Source organism: Heptranchias perlo, chromosome 23 (assembly GCF_035084215.1).
Source record: "Heptranchias perlo isolate sHepPer1 chromosome 23, sHepPer1.hap1, whole genome shotgun sequence".
In the NCBI taxonomy this organism is placed as follows: domain Eukaryota; kingdom Metazoa; phylum Chordata; class Chondrichthyes; order Hexanchiformes; family Hexanchidae; genus Heptranchias; species Heptranchias perlo.
In genome coordinates, this window is record NC_090347.1 from 1,656,322 (window position 1) to 1,672,124 (window position 15,803).

At 49.2% G+C, this 15,803-nt stretch overlaps 1 protein-coding gene across 4 annotated transcripts in view; it reads right to left on the reverse strand.

The window, feature by feature from the left end:
* Positions 1-15,803, reverse strand: part of radil2a (Ras association and DIL domains 2a) — a 160,885-nt gene that overhangs the window by 61,820 nt on the left and 83,262 nt on the right. For all 4 annotated transcript variants that reach the window (XM_068003800.1, XM_068003798.1, XM_068003799.1 and 1 more), the window contains 2 exons: positions 8,811-8,955; positions 5,110-5,309 (listed from right to left, as the gene is read on the reverse strand). In XM_068003800.1, the coding sequence (XP_067859901.1) occupies positions 5,110-5,309; positions 8,811-8,955 (345 nt within the window). The remainder of the gene's footprint in view (positions 1-5,109; positions 5,310-8,810; positions 8,956-15,803) is intronic.

The window sequence follows — 15,803 nt, forward strand, 5'->3', positions numbered from 1 at the left end:
GACAGTGAGGATAGAGTCCCCAGGGGACAGTGAGGGACAGTGAGGATAGAGTCCCTCAGGGGGCAGTGAGGAACAGTGAGGATAGAGTCCCTCAGGGGACAGTGAGGAACAGTGAGGATAGAGTCCCCAGGGGACAGTGAGGAACAGTGAGGATAGAGTCCCTCGGAGGTCAGTGAGGAACTGTGAGGATAGAGTCCCTCAGGGGACAGTGAGGGACCGTGAGGATAGAGTCCCTCAGGGGACAGTGAGGAACAGTGAGGATAGAGTCCCTCGGAGGTCAGTGAGGGACAGTGAGGATAGAGTCCTCAGGGGACAGTGAGGGACAGTGAGGATAGAGTCCCTCAGGGGACAGTGAGGGACAGTGAGGATAGAGTCCCTCGGAGGTCAGTGAGGGACAGTGAGGATAGAGTCCTCAGGGGACAGTGAGGGACAGTGAGCATAGAGTCCCTCAGGGGACAGTGAGGGACAGTGAGGATAGAGTCCTCAGGGGACAGTGAGGGACAGTGAGGATAGAGTCCCTCGGAGGTCAGTGAGGGACAGTGAGGATCGAGTCCCTCAGGGGACAGTGAGGGACAGTGAGGATAGAGTCCCCAGGGGGTAGTGAGGGACAGTGAGGTTAGAGTCCCTCGGAGGTCAGTGAGGGACAGTGAGGATAGAGTCCCTCAGGGGACAGTGAGGGACAGTGAGGATAGAGTCCCTCAGGGGACAGTGAGGGACAGTGAGGATAGAGTCCCTCAGGGGACAGTGAGGATAGAGTCCCTCAGGGGACAGTGAGGGACAGTGAGGATAGAGTCCCTCAGGGGACAGTGAGGGACAGTGAGGATAGAGTCCCTCAGGGGACAGTGAGGAACAGTGAGGATAGAGTCCCTCAGGGGGCAGTGAGGGACAGTGAGGATAGAGTCCTCAGGGGACAGTGAGGGACAGTGAGGATCGAGTCCCCAGGGGACAGTGAGGGACAGTGAGGATAGAGTCCTCAGGGGGCAGTGAGGAACAGTGAGGATAGAGTCCCTCAGGGGACAGTGAGGGACAGTGAGGATAGAGTCCCTCAGGGGACAGTGAGGGACAGTGAGCATCGAGTCCTCAGGGGACAGTGAGGATAGAGTCCTCAGGGGACAGTGAGGATAGAGTCCTCAGGGGACAGTGAGGATAGAGTCCTCAGGGGACAGTGAGGGACAGTGAGGATAGAGTCCCCAGGGGACAGTGAGGGACAGTGAGGATAGAGTCCTCAGGGGACAGTGAGGGACAGTGAGGATGGAGTCCCTCAGGGGACAGTGAGGGACAGTGAGGATAGAGTCCTCAGGGGACAGTGAGGATAGAGTCCCCAGGGGACAGTGAGGGACAGTGAGGATAGAGTCCCTCAGGGGACAGTGAGGAACAGTGAGGATAGAGTCCCTCAGGGGACAGTGAGGGACAGTGAGGATAGAGTCCCTCAGGGGACAGTGAGGGACAGTGAGGAGAGAGTCCTCAGGGGACAGTGAGGATAGAGTCCCCAGGGGACAGTGAGGGACAGTGAGGATAGAGTCCCTCAGGGGACAGTGAGGGACAGTGAGGAAAGAGTCCTCAGGGGCAGCATCTCTGTGAGCAGTACCTGACAGCCAGTGCAGTTTAGGGTTTTGGAAGTCTGCAGATTGGGGAGGAATCGGAGAATGAGCCTTGAGACTGCCTACATGGGTAACAAGACTCCCGCTGGCTGCAGTTGATGTGTCCTTATTTTTACTGTGATTTAAAGCTCTGCTCAGAAACTCCAAAATAAGCAAGACCTTCCCAGAACCTGGCCAATGAACATCAAACGTTTCCTGCTCAAGAGTCCAGTCCAATTCACCGCTCTCAATAACTAGTAACTGTCTATTGTGCTTCTCTCAGTCTGTTACCCCTAATCTACACTGGCAAAATCATATAGTCACACAGTGAGTGACCATTACCCTGCTTAATAAACGGTCATTGTATAGAGTTATACGGTGAGTGACCATTACCTTGCTAATTTTTCAAAGATGAATGACTGTCTAGTTGCACGGTGCCTTAGTTAGGGAAGATAAATGGTTGGTGCTCTTTAACCTCTTGTTGGTGCTGTTTAACCATATTCTGGTTCTGCACCACAGAATACAATGCCAACTTTGTGCTGGATATTTATACAGCTCTAGTCTTGCCAAATTCACTAAATGTGAAATGAAAATAATGTCCTATCTAAAGTTGGATCTCTGGCTAACCCCAGGTTCTGTCGAGTTTATGTATCACAGGGCGAGACTCCATGGAGGTACAGGGCACTGATTTCACCCACATCCACTAACACGTTCCAACAGTGACAGAAAAATGATGAAATATTAGAGGGACATTAGTGAGAAGAGAAAACACACACAATGGAAATATTGTCAATATAGAATGTCATTTTATTGTTATTAGTATGAAGAAGGCAAGGAACATGCAGATATGGAATTCAAAAAGGAGCACAAGGAGATGTTAAGACCTGAGCCACGTTGAGAAACCCAGGTTGGGTTTGTGAGATAATAATCCTGGAATGCGCTGCCTGAAAGGGCGGTGGAAGCAGATTCAATACTAACCTTCAAAAGGGAATTGGATAAATACTTGAAATAGAAAAACTTGCAAGATTGTGGGGAAAGAGCAGGGGAGTGGGACTAATTGGATGGCTCTTTCAAAGAGCCGGCACAGGCACGATGGGCCGAATGGCCTCCTGTGCTGCTCGAGTCTATGATTCTGGTCCTGATTATCACCAAACACCCAAGCAGTGTTAGAATGCAATGCACTGTGTCCCATTTACGAATCTCGCCTCATCTGACCATTCACATTTTAGTGGTTACAGACTTCAGTCTCGATCCTACTTCTTTATCAATTAAACAGTAAACAATGAGTGAGCGCTACACTCCACAGTGAGAAGATTAGGAAACAATTGCAGAGCCAGCGAAATAAATATGCCTCTGTCAGCCGTGGCCCAGTGGGTAGCACTCTCGCCTCTGAGTCAGAAGGTCATGGGTTCAAGTCCAACTCCATCTCCAGAGACTTGAGCACAAAATCTAGGCTGACACTCCCAGGGCAGTACGGAGGGAGTGCTGCACTGTCAGAAGTGCTGTCTTTCAGATGCAGACCCCGTCTGACTTTCAGGTTAGATGCAAAAGATCCCACGGGCATTGTTTGTTCTCCCCGGTGTCCTGGGCCAATATTTATCCCTCAACCAACATCACTAAAAACAGATTATCTGGTCATTTATCTCATTGTTGTTTGTGGGATCTTGCTGTGTGCAAATTGGCTGCTGCATTTCCTACAGTGACCACACTTCAAAAAAATACTTAATTGTCTGTAAAGCACTTTGGGATGTCATGAAAGGCTCCGTATAAATGCAATTCTTTCTATCTACATATCTACATATTTGAATAGACCCAATGTTTGGTGAGAACCGATCTCTTGCTGCAGTGACTGAGGCAGCAGTGAAGTGATGGACGCTCGCTCGTTCCCAGCCTGACCACCTCACAATGGAAACTGGGATGCTGAGAAGAGGAAGTCAATGGATGAAATGTCTGTGTGACTGGGACAGTGTTCACACACAGGTCAAGGTGGACCAATCACACCATCGGAATCTGAATTCGCATTTATAATTCTGTCTCAATCCTGTCTTTTGTGGAAATCGAGAATCACTGCACCGTTTCCTACTCTCGCTCATTCTTTCCCAGAACCACAAGCCTGTGGGACTCCTCCCCTCCCTCCGTCCTCCCCTCCCTCCTGCAGTCTACAGGCTTACAAAGCCCAAGCTTGGCCTCAGCTAATCACTACTTTCTTATTTACTTCATCTTTTATCGGACTGTTGCTAACCTAGGTGGTATCCTACACTCTGACCCTAAAACCATAGAAAAGATACAGCACAGAAGGGGGCCATTCGGCCCATTGTGTCCGCGCCGGCTCGAAGAACAACCAGGTGCCCATTCTAATCCCACCTTCCAGCACCCAGTCCGCAGCCCTGCAGCTTACAGCACTTTAGGTGCAGGTCCTTGTACTTTTTAAAAGAGTTGAGGGTCCCTGCCTCTACCACCAATTCGGGCAGTGAATTCCATACACCCACCATCTTCTGGGTAAAAAAGTTTTTCCTCATGTCCCCTCTAATCCTTCTGCCAATCAGCTTAAATCTATGTCCTCTAGTTCCTGAACTCTCCGCTAGGGAAACAGGTACTTCCTGTCTACTCTATCTGGGCCCCTCATAATTGACCCCTCCCCTGCCCCAATTAGGTCTGAAGTAATTTCATTGAAGATGAACAGGCTTCTCAGTTCAGTCTACTCACTGTGAGATAAACATAGACCTGATCTGTTTGTCTGTCGAGGGTGTATGTCGGGTATGTGATTTGGTGCAGCTCAACATCCCATCACGAGTCCAGCCCACCTCCACACTGACTGTGTGGCACAACTGGCTGCACAGTTTTCCACAGAAAGTCCCGGAGGTGGTGAGGTTCACAATTCCCACCATCCCATTCCTAATTTCCATGAAAATTCACAAAGAAGTCAAGATCACTCCTGTGGGAGACGGAGGAAATAAGCCAATTGGTCCTGAGATGGTAAACCCACAGGCCCCAGTCTCTCCCTCAGCACTTCCATGGGGCTGGGGCTCTCTGTTACTGAGAGCCCCTTTGTGAATGTGATGAAATAACGGAGTGTATTGTAACGTGACTAATCGGAGTAAATGACAAGTGTCAGTCAGAGGGGGCGTTACTGCACATGACGAGGATATACCTGGGATGGGAAACCATGGTTAGGAGAGACTTGAGACACTGCGACTATTTCCACTGGAACGGAGAAGGCTAAGAGGAGGTTTAATCGACGTTTTTTAAAATTACAAAGAATTTTCATCGAGTGAATAGGGAAAGGCCATTTCCTCTGGTTGGGGACATCAATTTAAAATTGTTACTAAGGGAGTGAGGAGAACGGTTCGGAGAAACTTTCCTTTAAATGTTCCGTTTAAAAAACCTTAGAACCATGTTATTATGAAGGTGATATTATTCAATGCAAGTTCGTTCGTGGAGAAGCTCTGATCCCACTGCGAGATTCTATCGACACACGAGGTCACCGTCCCCGCTTGTTCACTCCCTCCGAATGCCAATCATTGTTTACCTGTTGGGTTCGGGTCTCGCTGGTCTGTTCAGATGTTGCCAGCACCTCCAGCCGTTCCAAGCTCTGCAGGAAGTCCTTCACACGCTCCAGTTGTGAGCGAAGACCCTGATACTCAGTGACAGGCTTGCCCAGCTCGATGTGGAAGGTGCTAGAAGGCAGGATCAGGGGTGGGTGATTGTCAAAGCTTTCCAGGATATCAGCTGCGGATGAGAATAAAGGCTGGTCAGTGTGTGCTGTGTGGCGAGGCTCTCAATGCTGAGTCTCGCAGGGTAGGCATTATACCCACCCGTTCCAACGCAAGAACGATCTCATCCCTCCATTCATAAACTAGGCACACCCTGAATAAAGGACTCACCGACTCACCAACTCCCTCCCACCCCACTCAACTCTTTCCTGGCTTGTAACGCATACCTCACTCCCACATCACCTGGCAAAAGATTTCCTCTGAATTTCGAACACTCAGTATGCCAACGTTGACTTAGGCAGACAACAGAGATGTTCCCTGTTCTAGTTGGCGCCCATGTTCCCATCCAGTGCAGATTGATGGGAAATTCTCCTTTCTCCACTGTCTGAAGTCAGTCTTAAGTTTTAATCCAGTTCTTACTGCGCATGGATCCATATCACCAAAATGCCCACCTAACTTGGCACCAAATTAATAGTCTCCCTCACAGAGGCCACAGAGCAGCAGGTGTGGGAACAGGCAATGAGGCTGTCGGAGACTCTGTTCTACGGTTCGAGTTAAGGCAGATTGAGGTTGAAATCATGCTGTGCATCATTGGTCTGATCTCATTAATTTTTTTTATTCGTTCATGGGATGTGGGCATCGCTGGCGAGGCTGGCATTTATTGCCCATCCCTAATTGCCCGAGAAGGTGGTGGTGAGCCGCCTTCTTGAACCGCTGCAGTCCGTGTGGTGACGGTTCTCCCACAGTGCTGTTAGGAAGGGAGTTCCAGGATTTTGACCCAGTGACGATGAAGGAACGGCAATATACGTCTGCATGGAATTTGTCTGCTTCATTAATGATGTAAATATTCCTACTAATAACACACAGCACAGTAGAGAGGGAGCATCATTCCGTATGTTACCTGTTCTGTGCCTGCCCTGGGAGTGTTTGATGGGACAGTGTAGAGGGAGCTTTACTCTGTATCTAACCCGTGCTGTACCTGCCCTGGGAGTGTATGATGGGACAGTGTAGAGGGAGCTTTACTCTGTATCTAACCCATGCTATTCCTGCCCTGGAGTGTTTGATGGGACAGTGTAAACATAGAAACATAGAAAATAGGAGCAGGAGTAGGCCATTCGGCCCTTCGAGCCTGCTCCACCATTCAATATGATCATGGCTGATCCTCTATCTCAATACCATATTCCCGCTCTCTCCCCATACCCCTTGATGCCTTTTGTGTCGAGAAATCTATCTAGCTCCTTCTTAAATATATTCAGTAACTCGGCCTCCACAGCCTTCTGTGGTGGAGAATTCCACAGGTTCACCACCCTCTGAGTGAACAAATTTCTCCTCATCTCAGTCCTAAATGTCCTACCCCGTATCCTGAGACTGTGACCCCTCGTTCTGGACCCCCCAGCCAGGGGAAACATCCTCCCTGCATCCAGTCTGTCGAGCCCTGTCAGAATTTTATATGTTTCAATGAGATCCCCTCTCATTCTTCTAAACTCGAGTGAATACAGGCCAAGTTGACCCAATCTCTCCTCATACGACAGTCCTGCCATCCCAGGAATCAGTCTGATGAACCTTCGCTGCACTCCCTCCATGGCAAGTATATCCTTTCTTAGGTAAGGAGACCAAAACTGCACACAATATTCCAGGTGTGGTCTCACCAAGGCCCTGTATAACTGCAGTAAGACATCCTTGCTCCTGTACTCAAATCCTCTTGCAATGAAGGCCAACATACCATTTGCCTTCCTAACTGCTTGCAGCACCTGCATGTTTGCTTTCAGTGACTGGTGTACAAGGACACCCAGGTCCCTTTGTACATCAACATTTCCCAATCTATCACCATTTAAATAATACTCTGCCTTTCTGTTTTTCCTTCCGAAGTGGATAACTTCACATTTATCCACATTATACTGCTTCTGCCATGTATTTGCCCACTCACTCAACTTCTCTAAATCACCATGAAGCCTCTTTGCATCCTCCTCACAACTCACGATCCCACCTAGTTTTGTGTCGTCAGCAAACTTGGAAATATTACATTTGGTTCCCTCATCCAAATCGTTGATATATATTGTGAATAGCTGGGGCCCAAGCACAGATCCCCACTAGTCACTGCCTGCCACCCGAAAAAGACCCATTTATTCCACTCTGTTTCCTGTCTGTTAACCAATTTTCAAACCATGCCAGTATATTACCCCCAATCCCATGTGCTTTAATTTTGCACACTAACCTCTTATGTGGGACTTTATCAAAGGCCTTCTGAAAATCCAAATAAACCACATCCACTGGTTCTCACTTATCTATTCCACCAGTTGCATCCTCAAAAAACTCCAGTAGGTTTGTCAAACATGATTTTCCTTTCGTAAATCCATGTTGACTTTGTCTATTCCTGTTGATATTTTTTAAGTGTCCTGTTACCACATCCTTTATAATAGACTCGAGCATTTTCCCTACTACTGATGTAGAGGGAACTTTACTCTGTATCTAACCCGTGCTGCAACTGCCCTGGGAGTGTTTGATGGGACAGTGTAGAGGGAGCTTTACTCTGTATCTAACCCGTGCTGTACCTGCCCTGGGAGTGTTTGGACTTTACACTGGTGGCCTAAAATGACCAGAAAATGCATTATACAACTTTATCAAAAAAAAAGCAGCGATTGATAAATCTGATTGCTTTGTCCCGAGGGGCTTCCTGTGGAGAATTGTGTGAGGATGGGAAAGGCTCTAAGTGTCCTCATCCTGTCGAGTGAAGAAGGAAGTGTAAGTCAAGAGGCAATTGGTGATATCCTTTATCCACGTCACAAAGGATCTGTTTCCTGTTGTCAAGAAGCCAAAATCCTGACGATGTGCTTTAAATAAGAGAGCCTTGCAATGTTCAGTTCACTGCTGATGACATCATTACAGGAAGTGTGTAAGATTAAAGGAACATGAATTATATCACTCAGCGACAATCCTTTGACCCGCTCCCATTTATACCGGCCATGTGAATAGTCAAAGGATTCCGCAGATTGGATTCTAGAACCTTCAATAGGAATTGAGATAATTATCAAATGACTTCATATGTGGGACCCTGGGCCCAGACTGGTGGGGATTGGAAAGGATGAGAGCGGGGCACAGGACTGTTAACACAATAAATAAACTGTTCACAACCTACATCCCTCAACTGACTAGAGAGAGCTTTACTCTGTATCTAACCCGTGCTGTACCTGCCCTGGGAGGGTTTGATGGGACAGTGTAGAGGGAGCTTTACTCTGTATCTAACCCGTGCTGTTCCTGCCCTGGGAGTGTTTGATGGGACAGTGTAGAGGGAGCTTTACTCTGTATCTAACCCGTGCTGTACCTGCCCTGGGAATGTATGATGGGACAGTGTAGAGGGAGCTTTACTCTGTATCTAATCCATGTGTACCTGCCCTGGGAGTGTTTGATGGGACAGCCGTTGCCTGAAATATAAACAGTTTCATCTCTCGCCTTAATGAGCTCAATAAACATTAATGTATAAAAGTTGTTGAGGTTTCCTATGCAAAGAGCTGCTTACCTGTTCTCAGTGCCGAGCTCTGATCCTCAGGTACTGGGTCCCACACGGGCGGGCAAGGCCGGCCTGGATTGTATTCCCTCAGCATGTGATGGAGCTGGGATGGGTTAAGATTGACAAAGTCACTGCGCAGAGACCTCCAGTTGGCCTGCAGAAGAAAGGAAACATTCAACCCAGTTGCATGTGTAGGTGTTTCTGTGTGTATGTGTAAATGATCACAGGGCTGGTGTACAGTGAGTGTGTGAATGTTCACAGGGCTGGTGTACAGTGAGTGTGTGAATTTTCACAGGGCTGGTGTACAGTGAGTGTGTGAATGTTCACGGGGCTGGTGTACAGTGAGTGTGAATGTTCACAGGGCTGGTGTACAGTGAGTGTGTGAATGTTCACGGGGCTGGTGTACAGTGAGTGTGTGAATGTTCACAGGGCTGGTGTACAGTGAGTGTGTGAATGTTCACAGGGCTGGTGTACAGTGAGTGTGAATTTTCACAGGGCTGGTGTACAGTGAGTGTGTGAATGTTCACAGGGCTGGTGTACAGTGAGTGTGTGAATGTTCACAGGGCTGGTGTACAGTGAGTGTGAATTTTCACAGGGCTGGTGTACAGTGAGTGTGTGAATTTTCACAGGGCTGGTGTACAGTGAGTGTGTGAATGTTCACGGGGCTGGTGTACAGTGAGTGTGTGAATTTTCACAGGGCTGGTGTACAGTGAGTGTGTGAATGTTCACGGGGCTGGTGTACAGTGAGTGTGTGAATGTTCACAGGGCTGGTGTACAGTGAGTGTGTGAATGTTCACAGGGCTGGTGGACAGTGAGTGTGAATTTTCACAGGGCTGGTGTACAGTGAGTGTGAATTTTCACAGGGCTGGTGTACAGTGAGTGTGTGAATTTTCACAGGGCTGATGTACAGTAAGTGTGAATGTTCACAGGGCTGGTGTACAGTGAGTGTGTGAATGTTCACGGAGCTGGTATGCAGTGAGTGTGTGAATTTTCACGGGCCTGGTGTACAGTGAGTGTGTGAATATTCATGGGGCTGGTGTACAGTGAGTGTGTGAATGTTCACGGGGCTGGTGTACAGTGAGTGTGTGAATGTTCACGGGGCTGGTGTACAGTGTGTGAATGTTCACGGGGCTGGTGTACAGTGAGTGTGTGAATGTTCACAGGGCTGGTGTACAGTGAGTGTGTGAATGTTCACAGGGCTGGTGTACAGTGAGTGTGTGAATGTTCACGGGGCTGGTGTACAGTGAGTGTGTGAATTTTCACGGGGCTGGTGTACAGTGAGTGTGTGAATGTTCACGGGGCTGGTGTACAGTGAGTGTGTGAATGTTCACGGGGCTGGTGTACAGTGAGTGTGTGAATTTTCACGGGGCTGGTGTACAGTGAGTGTGTGAATGTTCACGGGGCTGGTGTACAGTGTGTGAATGTTCACGGGGCTGGTGTACAGTGAGTGTGTGAATGTTCACAGGGCTGGTGTACAGTGAGTGTGTGAATTTTCACAGGGCTGGTGCACAGTGAGTGTGAATTTTCACAGGGCTGGTGCACAGTGAGTGTGAATTTTCACAGGGCTGGTGTACAGTGAGTGTGTGAATGTTCACCGGGCTGGTGTACAGTGAGTGTGTGAATGTTCACAGGGCTGGTGTACAGTGAGTGTGTGAATGTTCACGGGGCTGGTGTACAGTGAGTGTGTGAATGTTCACGGGGCTGGTGTACAGTGAGTGTGTGAATTTTCACAGGGTTGGTGTACAGTGAGTGTGTGAATGTTCACAGGGCTTGTGTACAGTGAGTGTGTGAATGTACACGGGGCTGGTGTACAGTGAGTGTGTGAATGTTCACAGGGCTTGTGTACAGTGAGTGTGTGAATGTACACGGGGCTGGTGTACAGTGAGTGCGAATGTTCACGGGGCTGGTGTACAGTGAGTGTGTGAATGTTCACGGGGCTGGTGTACAGTGAGTGTGTGAATGTTCACGGGGCTGGTGTACAGTGAGTGTGTGAATGTTCACGGGGCTGGTGTACAGTGAGTGTGTGAATTTTCACGGGGCTGGTGTACAGTGAGTGTGTGAATTTTCACAGGTCTGATGTACAGTAAGTGTGAATGTTCACAGGGCTGGTGTACAGTGAGTGTGTGAATGTTCACAGGGCTGGTGTACAGTGAGTGCGAATGTTCACGGGGCTGGTGTACAGTGAGTGTGTGAATGTTCACGGGGCTGGTGTACAGTGAGTGTGTGAATGTTCACGGGGCTGGTGTACAGTGAGTGTGTGAATGTACACGGGGCTGGTGTACAGTGAGTGCGAATGTTCACGGGGCTGGTGTACAGTGAGTGTGTGAATGTTCACGGGGCTGGTGTACAGTGAGTGTGTGAATGTTCACGGGGCTGGTGTACAGTGAGTGTGTGAATGTTCACGGGGCTGGTGTACAGTGAGTGTGTGAATGTTCACAGAGCTGGTGTACAGTGAGTGTGTGAATTTTCACGGGGCTGATGTACAGTGAGTGTGTGAATTTTCATGGGGCTGGTGTACAGTGAGTGTGTGAATGTTCACAGGGCTGGTGTACAGTGAGTGTGTGAATTTTCACAGGGCTGATGTACAGTAAGTGTGAATGTTCACAGGGCTGGTGTACAGTGAGTGTGTGAATGTTCACAGAGCTGGTGTACAGTGAGTGTGTGAATTTTCACGGGGCTGGTGTACAGCGAGTGTGTGAACATTCACAGGGCTGGTGTACAGTGTGTGAATGTTCACGGGGCTAGTGTACAGTGAGTGTGTGAATGTTCACAGGGCTGGTGTACAGTGAGTGTGTGAATGTTCACGGGGCTGGTGTACAGTGAGTGTGTGAATGTTCACGGGGCTGGTGTACAGTGAGTGTGTGAATGTTCACAGGGCTGGTGTACAGTGAGTGTGTGAATGTTCACAGGGCTTGTGTACAGTGAGTGTGTGAATGTTCACAGGGCTGGTGTACAGTGAGTGTGTGAATTTTCACAGGGCTGGTGTACAGTGAGTGTGTGAATTTTCACAGGGCTGGTGTACAGTGAGTGTGTGAATTTTCACAGGGCTTGTGTACAGTGAGTGCGAATGTTCACGGGGCTGGTGTACAGTGAGTGTGTGAATGTTCACGGGGCTGGTGTACAGTGAGTGTGTGAATGTTCACGGGGCTGGTGTACAGTGAGTGTGTGAATGTTCACGGGGCTGGTGTACAGTGAGTGTGTGAATTTTCACGGGGCTGGTGTACAGTGAGTGTGTGAATTTTCACAGGGCTGATGTACAGTAAGTGTGAATGTTCACAGGGCTGGTGTACAGTGAGTGTGTGAATGTTCACAGAGCTGGTGTACAGTGAGTGTGTGAATGTTCACAGGGCTGGTGTACAGTGAGTGTGTGAATGTTCACAGGGCTTGTGTACAGTGAGTGTGTGAATGTTCACAGGGCTGGTGTACAGTGAGTGTGTGAATTTTCACAGGGCTGGTGTACAGTGAGTGTGTGAATTTTCACAGGGCTGGTGTACAGTGAGTGTGTGAATTTTCACAGGGCTTGTGTACAGTGAGTGCGAATGTTCACGGGGCTGGTGTACAGTGAGTGTGTGAATGTTCACGGGGCTGGTGTACAGTGAGTGTGTGAATGTTCACGGGGCTGGTGTACAGTGAGTGTGTGAATGTTCACGGGGCTGGTGTACAGTGAGTGTGTGAATTTTCACGGGGCTGGTGTACAGTGAGTGTGTGAATTTTCACAGGGCTGATGTACAGTAAGTGTGAATGTTCACAGGGCTGGTGTACAGTGAGTGTGTGAATGTTCACAGAGCTGGTGTACAGTGAGTGTGTGAATTTTCACGGGGCTGGTGTACAGTGAGTGTGTGAATTTTCACGGGGCTGATGTACAGTGAGTGTGTGAATTTTCATGGGGCTGGTGTACAGTGAGTGTGTGAATGTTCACAGGGCTGGTGTACAGTGAGTGTGTGAATTTTCACAGGGCTGATGTACAGTAAGTGTGAATGTTCACAGGGCTGGTGTACAGTGAGTGTGTGAATGTTCACAGAGCTGGTGTACAGTGAGTGTGTGAATTTTCACGGGGCTGGTGTACAGCGAGTGTGTGAACATTCACAGGGCTGGTGTACAGTGTGTGAATGTTCACGGGGCTAGTGTACAGTGAGTGTGTGAATGTTCACAGGGCTGGTGTACAGTGAGTGTGTGAATGTTCACGGGGCTGGTGTACAGTGAGTGTGTGAATGTTCACAGGGCTGGTGTACAGTGAGTGTGTGAATGTTCACAGGGCTGGTGTACAGTGAGTGTGTGAATGTTCACAGGGCTTGTGTACAGTGAGTGTGTGAATGTTCACAGGGCTGGTGTACAGTGAGTGTGTGAATTTTCACAGGGCTGGTGTACAGTGAGTGTGTGAATTTTCACAGGGCTGGTGTACAGTGAGTGTGTGAATTTTCACAGGGCTTGTGTACAGTGAGTGTGTGAATGTACACGGGGCTGGTGTACAGTGAGTGTGTGAATGTACACGGGGCTGGTGTACAGTGAATGTGTGAATGTTCACGGGGCTGGTGTACAGTGAGTGTGAATTTTCACGGGGCTGGTGTACAGTGAGTGTGTGAATGTTCACGGGGCTGGTGTACAATGAGTGTGTGAATGTTCACGGGGCTGGTGTACAGTGAGTGTGAATGTTCACGGGGCTGGTGTACAGTGAGTGTGAATGTTCACGGGGCTGGTGTACAGTGAGTGTGAATGTTCACAGGGCTGGTGTACAGTGAGTGTGAATGTTCACGGGGCTGGTGTACAGTGAGTGTGTGAATGTTCACGGGGCTGGTGTACAGTGAGTGTGTGAATGTTCACGGGGCTGGTGTACAGTCAGTGTGTGAATGTTCACGGGGCTGGTGTACAGTGAGTGTGTGAATGTTCACGAGGCTGGTGTACAGTGAGTGTGAATGTTCACGGGGCTGGTGTACAGTGAGTGTGTGAATGTTCACGGGGCTGGTGTACAGTGAGTGTGTGAATGTTCACGGGGCTGGTGTACAGTGAGTGTGTGAATGTTCACGAGGCTGGTGTACAATGAGTGTGTGTCACATTATCATCGACTGATGATTTCACAAGGGAGAGGAGTTCCCAGTCTGGGACAGATATTGATGTGGTGTCTCTGACCCACACTTCCTCACTGCACCACAATTAACGGGCGTTTTATCTAAATCCACTGTCTCAGGCCAGGCAATCAGCATGGCGTGGGAGGGGCGGGGGGATGACAGTGACACAGGCCTTGTCACCAGAAACAATGGGCTCCTGTTTACTTTGGGATGGGGTTTCCGGCCCAGCAACAATTGCCTTGCTCTGTGTGAAGCCCCATTGGGTCTCAAACCCCTCAGCCACTGACTGCAGCGAGAATGGAAAGTTCAGAGGTCATTGCAGCGAGCAGCTGGACTGGGATGTCGTTCAGCACAGGGAAGTGCACGAATGCTTTAGTGCTGAGATCAGTCTGACAGTTTCCTGCTGACTGTATCCCTCTCACCTTCCTTTCAAAAACAATGGGACAAGGTTTCCTCTGTAAAATCAGAACCCTGTTCTTTACACATTCACTGCAGCAGCACAGACAGAAATCCTCCCCAATCTGCCTTACATTTTCAGCAATCCTTTTCCTCTGCTTTCCTTTTCAATTTTTTCCCCAGTTGTCCCCTTCACTCCTGGATACTGACCCTTCACTCCTGGACACTGACCCTTCACTCCTGGACACTGACCCTTCACTCCTGGACACTGACCCTTCACTCCTGGACACTGACCCTTCACTCCTGGACACTGACCATTACTGGGGTATGAGTTCCACCAGTACTGAATCCCTAGAATCTGACTCAAAGGTCCTTTCGATGTATTGCTTCTTGTGTGAGCTGACACTGGGAGTGTTGCTTCTTGTATGAGCTGACACTGGGGGAGTTGCTTCTTGTATGAGCTGACACTGGGAATGTTGCTTCTTGTGCGAGCTGACACTGGGGGAGTTGCTTCTTGTGTGAACTGACACTGGGAGTGTTGCTTCTTGTGCGAGCTGACACTGGGAGTGTTGCTTCTTGTGCGAGCTGACACTGGGAATGTTGCTTCTTGTGCGAGCTGACACTGGGAATGTTGCTTCTTGTGTGAACTGACACTGGGAGTGTTGCTTCTTGTGCGAGCTGACACTGGGAATGTTACTTCTTGTGCGAGCTGACACTGGGAATGTTACTTCTTGTGCGAGCTGACACTGGGAGTGTTGCTTCTTGTGCGAGCTGACACTGGGAGTGTTGCTTCTTGTGCGAGCTGACACTGGGGGTGTTGCTTCTTGTGTGAGCTGACACTGGGAATGTTGCTTCTTGTGTGAGCTGACACTGGGGGTGTTGCTTCTTGTGCGAGCTGACACTGGGAATGTTACTTCTTGTGCGAGCTGACACTCCGAATGTTGCTTCTTGTGCGAGCTGACACTGGGAATGTTACTTCTTGTGCGAGCTGACACTGGGAGTGTTGCTTCTTGTGCGAGCTGACACTGGGAATGTTACTTCTTGTGCGAGCTGACACTGGGAGTGTTGCTTCTTGTGCGAGCTGACACTGGGAGTGTTGCTTCTTGTGCGAGCTGACACTGGGAATGTTACTTCTTGTGCGAGCTGACACTCCGAATGTTGCTTCTTGTGCGAGCTGACACTGGGAATGTTACTTCTTGTGCGAGCTGACACTGGGAGTGTTGCTTCTTGTGCGAGCTGACACTGGGAGTGTTGCTTCTTGTGCGAGCTGACACTGGGAATGTTACTTCTTGTGCGAGCTGACACTCCGAATGTTGCTTCTTGTGCGAGCTGACACTGGGAGTGTTGCTTCTTGTGTGAGCTGACACTGGGAGTGTTGCTTCTTGTGTGAGCTGACACTGGGAGTGTTGCTTCTTGTGTGAGCTGACACTGGGAATGTTGCTTCTTGTGCGAGCTGACACTGGGGGTGTTGCTTCTTGTGCGAGCTGACACTGGGAATGTTGCTTCTTGTGCGAGCTGACACTGGGAGTGTTGCTTCTTG